This window comes from Atta cephalotes (genome assembly GCF_000143395.1).
Source record: "Atta cephalotes unplaced genomic scaffold scaffold00046, whole genome shotgun sequence".
Classification (NCBI taxonomy): Eukaryota; Metazoa; Arthropoda; class Insecta; order Hymenoptera; family Formicidae; genus Atta; species Atta cephalotes.
The window spans coordinates 1876647-1884920 of NW_012130110.1; the positions used below are offsets into that span (position 1 = coordinate 1876647).

An 8274-nucleotide genomic window follows, 5' to 3' on the forward strand; every position below is an offset into this window, starting at 1 on the left:
AGAGAGAGAGAGAAAGAGAGAGAGAGAATTCTATCGCCTAGATTTTGTATTCATAATTATATCATCATGCTCTTTTTTGGATTTCAGATTTCCTCAAAAAAATCGAGAGGAACTAGTGATAGACGATGGCGTCGCTCAGATGGTTTGTTGCTGGAGCAAGTGCTGTAGGTGCTGGTACCCTTACTTCGTACTTCCTCTTGCCAGATACCACGGTCAGTATACAACTTAATCAGACATGATCATGAGATGCTTCAAGAGATCTAAGATGCTGAGATTCTTCAAAGATCCCGCATGCACGTCCATTTATTATTATATGTTATATAATGTGATGTGTCCTGTTGAGATATCTGATATATCATATACACTTATTACTCATTTGATGCAACAATGATACAACTTGGAAAAGTTTTCCAAGAAATAAAATTTAGATGTTTTGAATCATTAAAATATTGCAATATTAATTTTAAAATGCAATTTTTGTATAATAATTGAGTGTAAAGAAATAAATATATGTTTCTTTAAGAACATTTTTCCTTTTTTTCTTTAAAAATATTGTTTCTTTCTTTTTTTTTCTTTTTTTTTTTCAAGCAATTAAAATGATTTTTTTTAATTATATGTTATAACAAATGACATTTTAATGAAAAAATTAAATAAAGTATCTATATACTTGATTGTAGGTACACGCTGAAATGAAGTGGAAACCAAGACCGCCTCGAAGGACTTTACCAACACGAGAAGATCAAGTGAAAACTTTAAAATCGCAAGACTACGACGTTTTAATAATCGGAGGTGGTGCAACGGGAGCAGGATGTGCTCTAGACGCTTGCACACGAGGTACGATCGCTAAATCTCTTCTTTTTTTGCTTGCTCAAGTGAAGCCATATACTTCCATTTCTTTTCGAAGGTCTAAAAACTGCGTTAGTTGAAGCCGATGATTTTGCATCTGGCACATCATCCCGCAGCACGAAGTTAATCCACGGTGGTGTACGATATCTGCAAAAAGCGATCATGCAAGTGGACATCGAGCAATATAGAATGGTGAAAGAAGCACTTCATGAACGTGCATCAATGCTGAAAAACGCACCATATCTAGCACATCCATTGCCTATTATGCTGCCTGTTTACACGTACGTTTATGAATGAGTATAAATAATTCTGATGCTGCATGTTCTTTTTCACATATATTTCTACTATTTTTGTCAGATGGTGGCAAATTCCTTATTACTGGTTTGGCATTAAGATGTACGATCTGGTAGCGGGTAGCAAAACCGTCAAATCATCGTATTATTTGAGTAAATCGAACGCTCTGGAACTTTTTCCAATGCTGAAAGGCGACAAACTAACGGGAGCTATTGTCTATTATGACGGTAGCCATCTTGTTATCTCTCTTTTTATCTCTTTTACAATTTTTATATAGACGAGCTATTTGTCTCTTGAATAAATGTGCTATTTGACAGGCCAACAAGATGATGCCAGGATGAATCTGGCCATTGCTCTAACAGCTTCAAGACACGGCGCAACGGTCGTAAATCATGTTAAAGTAGTCAATTTATTAAAAGGTCTTGACAAGGTAAGTGTCAGGTATTCACAAATATTCGAATGAAAATATGAGAATATTTTATAAAAATATCTTTCCCTGTCCAAAAAGGATGGCAAACGAGTCCTTGTGGGAGCTCACCTTAAAGACGAACTCACGGGAGAGGAATGGGATGTAAAGGCCAAGGCGATAATTAATGCGACTGGTCCCTTCACTGATCATATTAGAAAGATGGACGATCAAAGTGTCCAATCTATCTGCGCTCCGTCTTCTGGCGTTCACATAGTATTGCCAGGATATTACAGGTAAAAAGAACGATATATTGCTAAAATAACATTAACTCTTTGAAGCTGATGTTAAAATCTGTTATTGACATTGAATTTGTGAGATTCATTTAATATATGTTGATTAAAGGCATTAATTAATTTTAAGGAACCAAAATGACAATTGTAATTTATATTAAAAAAAGAATGAATTCTAAGTTTATTTTAATAAGACTAATTCAAATTTGTAAATATAACATGAAGAAAATTTAATTGTTTAACATTTTTGGATAAAATGGCAATTGCTGTAATAATAACAAATAATACAAGAATTAAGAACTAATTTAAATTCATATATAATAATATTTTTTATTTTCACATTACTTCACAGAGAATGTGAATTATATTTATTTATCAGAATCTTTGTTATCCAAACAATCTCTGTATAAAGAATTTAATAGATTCATCAGTTTCGGAGGTTAATAGCATATTGTTAACTTCATTATAATCAATACACCATCGATACACCAACGCTTCTTTTACAATATTTTCAGTCCTGATCAAATGGGTCTACTTGATCCAGCAACGAGTGACGGCCGGGTGATTTTCTTTTTACCATGGCAAAAGCAAACAATTGCAGGAACAACCGATTTGCCTTGCGAGGTAACACACAATCCTCGGCCTACGGAAGACGAGATCATGTTTATTCTGCAGGAAGTGAAAAATTACCTGAACCCAGACGTTGAAGTGCGTCGCGGAGACGTTCTTTCTGCCTGGAGCGGTATTAGGCCGCTCGTTTCCGATCCGAATAAACCGAATACGCAATCACTCGCTAGGAATCATATCGTGCACGTCAGTCCTACAAATCTCATCACGATAGCAGGCGGCAAATGGACAACTTACCGAGCGATGGCTCAAGAAACCATTGACACGGCTATAAAAGGTATATCGGCAGAATTAAACGCAAAATGTTATAAAAGACTTATAAATATTCGTTTAAAGCTTGCGAGCTAAAACCAGAAAGACCCTGCCAGACGGATGGTTTTCTTCTGGAAGGCGCTCAGGGCTGGAGCCCCACAATGTACATTAGATTGGTGCAAGATTTCGGTTTGGAATGCGAGGTCGCGCAACATTTGTCCAAGAGCTATGGAGATCGTGCATTTGCCGTAGCTAAAATGGCCTCGCTTACGGGAAAACGATGGCCTATCATTGGAAAGAAAATTCATCCGGAATTTCCATACATCGATGCTGAAGTAATTGTTCAAAGAACACGCCTACATACTAATCATAGAAAATCGAGTTCTTCTAGTGAAATAAATTATTTTTTATATCTAATATAACTTATAATGTAGTGAACAGAAAATATCTCCTAGACATAAGATTTAATAATGGATACTTTTTAACTGCGTATTAAAGGTGTTCTATAAACACAAGTTTTATATTTTTGGTACACCATAGTTCAATTATTCTTGTTATTAAGCCTTGTATGTTATCTTGTTTTTATTTATTATATACCTTTTGTTCACTATATATAAGTTGTATTATATGTGAAAACTAAATCATTTCCAGAATCTCACTTTCCATATAATTAATGCAGGGTCTTTTTGATCTACAATTATATCTTCTCGTAAAATATCTTAAATGTTGTATTTCAGATACGCTACGGTGTACGAGAATATGCTAGAACTGCGATCGATATGATTGCACGTCGATTACGACTCGCTTTCCTAAATGTCCAAGCAGCTCAAGAGGCACTGCCAGGTATTGTAGATATCATGGCCGAGGAATTGCATTGGTCGGCAGAGGAGAAGAAGAAGCAGCATCGCGAGGCCAGTGAGTTTCTCGCTCAAGAGATGGGTCAGATGGTGAACCGTGCTTCCCGCGACAAGATTCCTATCAATCTCACCAAGGATGAGATCCAACTTTACATCAAGCGCTTCCGAATTATAGACAAAGATAAGAAAGGATATGTGTCTATCAATGACATTAGACGAGGACTAAAGGTTTGCATATATATATTTCGGCATCTCTCCGGTACCTCTGACATTTTTTTATCTACTTTCTTTAATTATCGATATCCATTAACGTCGCCGATGCATAGGTGTTAGGTATACATATGAACCAGGATGAGATGCACAGCTTGTTGAGTGAAATTGATGTTGCTTACAATGGCCAAATGGAATTGTCAGATTACTTGCAGGTAAATCATCAAACATATACTCAATGTATATTCTTTCTCTTCACAGCTCTTTGGAGATAAGGAAGTACCGGGTGATGAACTTCACGAAATTCTGCGTGAAATCGATACCAATATGAACGGTCAAGTTGAATTGGATGAATATCTTCAGGTCTGTGACATTGCGCATAATGCACACAGTCACAGTCGGATTTTTTTTCGCATATTTGTTTTTTCGTTATGCATTATACAATACAATAGTTTTTTTAGAATGATTTCGTTTCTTTTTTAACACTATATATATTATGTGTAGTAATTCCTGATAATTTCTGAATTGACAGAGAAATTAGCAATTAGCAAAATTATCAGTTTGTTGCAATGCTTTGTGTTCTTTTTTTATATTTATTGCATGTGTTATGATGTAATCAAAGTTATTTCATACTATTTTTATAATATAATATTCTTTTAACATTTGCATAAATCATTTTTTTATGCTATATACACATATATAAACTTGTATCTTTTTTATATACAGATGATGTCAGCTATAAAATCTGGTCATGTGGCATATTCACGTTTTGCGCGGATGGCTGAAATGGAGGAAGCACAGCACGAAAAGGAAATACTCAAAAAACAAATAAGCGTCGAGAGATCAGGGGGAGGACTATAAAAAAGTCTACCCTTAGGAATTAGAATTTTGAAATTTTAATTTCACATTTGACAAATTTCACTATCACGTATTTATATCTAAGAATATCAGTTTATACGATCGAAATGAAAAGAATCAAACAATCTCTTGCGAAATGAAACTATTACGAATAATATTTTTAAAAAAAGTATATTATAATCTGCAAATGTCTCGAATAATTTGCAACGTACGAGTTTGTGTACGCATGTCCGTCGCGTAGATTTTTATTGGTAAGTAATTGAAGTCAATTACGAGGAAATATTTTAATTTATGTGTAGTTTCTCTTTTCATTCTTTGACGTGTACAATTATGGAATATCTATATTACGTACAAGATGCAGCACAATTGCATTCTTTCTATTTGTATATAGTCAATGCCGATGCAATCCTAAATAATACCTAAATTATATATTTTTGTTAAATTGAAAAAAATTTCATTGCCTTAATTGAAATTCTGGTAGAGATCAGAAAAATACAAATAGAACGCAATTAAATCTATCAAACATCTTATTCGAGATAATCAGAATTCTGATTCATTTAATCAATTTTGTTTATACTTTTTGTCGCAACTAGAATATTTTTCTCATTGTAGGAGTATAATTTATGTAATGTTGGAATTTTAGCCCTAAATTACCTCTTAAATTGCCTCGATATTTATAATATTTATAGCATTACAATTGTACATTATATATTATTTAACCACTTTCTTGTCAGTACTAGACATTTATTTCCTGCAAAATTGTGAATATAATGTTGCTGTAAGATACGCTTGTAATATCATTTTAAAGAAATTTTTCAATCTGGTCTCTGAAACTAAACCGACAGTAGTGTGAACTACTATCTTTGTATCATTACTAATATGCTAAAATTGTACAAACTACAGATATATCGTGAGAAATCATCAATGTATTATCACTGTAATATGACACAGTGACAAGCACTTGTAATTTATCATCATCATCATTATCATTCATCATCATCATATCAATAAAATCGATAGTAAATAATTTGTAGTACTGTTTTTCCAATTTTTTTTTTGTCAAATATTGGTAACGTGCTACAAATTATCATATATAATTCGACACTCAGCGGTTAGTGTATTTCAGATAAACGTATGACGTATTGAGAAAAGAATTTCCTGATAACTTTATCGTCATGTGGTTAGGAAAGGAATTTTTTAAGAATTTAATTCTAGATAATTTTTTTAGAATAAGCCTAGGTCAGAATTTCATTTTATATGTACATTTTATATGTACATTTTATATGTACGAAGTTGAAACCTTTATGCAAGGAGGGAGATAAGCTTATCGCTTGACGAATACTTTTTCATATGATTTTTCTGAAAGTAAGAAACGCTTTAACATAACTGGAACATATGAATTTTAGAAATCCTGAAATCCATTTTATTAATTTTTAAATAGTAATGATTTGGAATAATTTTATGTTTCACAAATCAGATTTTTCAGTTTTGTTCTATTCATGTAGGATGTAGGTTAATTATCGTATTATATTTCTCTGTCAACAATTTTCATCTTTTATTCGCAATTTGAGTCTTGGAACTTTAGTGCAGATTTATTATTCCGAACTGTATAAAAGACTAAAAAGATTCTTGTGAATTCTTGTATATCCTCAACTAGTAATATCATAGAGGTTAAATTAATTTTATTAATTTTATTAATTTTTTATAGATTTAAATTTATCTAAAATCTAAAAATTTATTCATCAAAAAATGACTGTGCTTTTAAAGTATAAATATGTTTACGTTAAATTCAATTGTAATTTTTTTATATAATTGAAAATTTTTAAACTTTGAAATTAATAACAAAACAAAAATTCCAAAGATCTAATGTTCTTTCAGCATAACATAAAAATGTGTGATTCTATTGCGAATTAATTCAAAGATCATCAATCGTCAAAGAACATCCCCGAGAAATGTCGCGGATCGCAGATAGCGACACGTGCTCTATTGCACGAGTTGTTCACCCGCGGTCGGTATACGCTAGGTGAAAGGTGGGAGGAAGCGGAAGACTAGAGAAAGTAGGAGGTACGCGTGGTTTAGCCCCCTTTAATAGGGTGGGCGTCCGCCGCAAGCGTTCCCGCGTACGCCCCTGTCGAACGACGCCCCGGCGAGCTGCCGGCCAACTTGATTGGTTGATGGTGATGGCCGACCGGTCGCGCGTACCGCAGCCGACTAATCAGCGAGCCCGTGCCATCGTGTCGAGCGAAACGGCGACGTTGCCATCCGCGCACCGCCCATTGGCACCGCGTTCGTGGGTATGTGCGTTCGTGTTTTACTCGATCTTTCTCGTTTTAAGACGATATTTGTTGGTGTTCGTTGTGCAGCATTTCTGCGAGCGCGGATGGGCGATTAAACTGGACGAGACGGGACGTGCGCGGTATATCACGGCGTGCACGTGCCAGTGGATTTAATGAGTTGGGGAAACTCGTTGATTCCACTCTGTGGTGTTCCAGTAGCGTCGAGTAAAGCTGGACTAAGCGTGTCTTCCACGACTCGACGGTGGCGGCGGTATACTCGTCCGGAGTACGCTAATCTGATTAATCTCGCTGGCGTAGCCCCTTCCTGTACGGATATCCAGCGTGATCGAGCTTGATCATTCGTGAATCGAACGACGCGAAGCGATCTACGGACCGATAGCGTCGCTACAGCATAGTGCTTTGAGGAGGCTCTGGCGCGCGTTGCGTGACACGTGCAGCTGTCTGTGTGCGCGCGCGCGCGCGGCTCACACAGGAGTATTTGTTATACGGGGGTGAGGACGTACGGGATAGGCGACCGCGCGTCGGTGAATACTTACCTGTGAATGCCGTTGCGATTGTTGCAACGTTCTCGCGTACGAGACGCGGATGGTACAGCGTAACTTGTTTAGTCTGTCCTTGCCGAGTCGACTCACGGTGAACGAATGCGTCGCGTCTGAATCGAAGAGGAGGCGACGGATGCTTTCGCATAGTCGCGTGATCAGCGAACTTTTACATTTGGGTCAAGTTGAACACTGGAGCATTAGTGTCGACAAAAGTGGTGATGTTGGTTTGACGTTGGTACCTGGCGCGCGTCGGCCTGGCGTTTTTAATGGTTTGGCAGTGTGAGTAGACAGTCCTGCGGGAGGGCAACACGTGTTTGTTTCCATGTTAGGTGGAGTCCCGGTGTGGCGAAGTGGGTGGAGGCTGGGCATCGCGAGTCGTGCCTTCCCCGTTATCGCGGGTCGCTCGCGCCGCCGCGAGAGCGCGAACGAGCGGCGGATGACCGAGTGGGCGGTAATGACGACACGAGGCTCACCTTGCCGTCATGTCGGGCCGCGTGCGCGTGCTACATTTATGAATCGGGTAGGGGCGGTGGGGGGGAAACAGGGGCGTAAGGAGGCGGTCCTCGATCGGGTTCTCGGGCGTCCTCCTTGGGTGCCCGTTACCGCCGACCGGCCTTCTTTGTTCCCTCGTCGGGGAAGAGAGAAAGAGAGGGAGAGGGGGCAGAGAGAGAGAGAGAGAGAGAGAGAGAGAGAGGAGGTAGTCGTCGTCTGACACTAGTCGTACGTACGAACGAACGTACCTACTAAGGTTACGTTAACCAAACTAGTCGTACCCTAACCCTAACCCCGTAA

The 8274-nt window shown here is 37.6% G+C and overlaps 1 protein-coding gene across 1 annotated transcript; it reads left to right on the forward strand.

Moving 5' to 3' along the window:
* The first annotated feature begins 125 nt into the window (after positions 1-125).
* LOC105622555 (glycerol-3-phosphate dehydrogenase, mitochondrial) lies at positions 126-4646 on the forward strand. Its single transcript, XM_012203970.1, has 11 exons — positions 126-212; positions 678-834; positions 905-1127; positions 1204-1367; positions 1458-1570; positions 1649-1842; positions 2355-2743; positions 2803-3053; positions 3456-3803; positions 4047-4148; positions 4512-4646. The coding sequence occupies exons 1-11, from the start codon at positions 126-128 to the stop codon at positions 4644-4646; spliced, it is 2163 nt and encodes a 720-aa protein (XP_012059360.1).
* The last annotated feature ends 3628 nt before the right edge of the window (positions 4647-8274 follow it).

Coding starts and splice junctions, on each gene's coding strand:
- LOC105622555 (XM_012203970.1), top strand. CDS start 126: ATGGCGTCGCTCAGATGGTTTGTTGCTGGAGCAAGTGCTGTAGGTGCT. Junction 1,571..1,648: donor TATTAAAAGGTCTTGACAAG/GTAAGTGTCAGG, acceptor CTGTCCAAAAAG/GATGGCAAACGAGTCCTTGT. Junction 2,744..2,802: donor CATTGACACGGCTATAAAAG/GTATATCGGCAG, acceptor ATTCGTTTAAAG/CTTGCGAGCTAAAACCAGAA.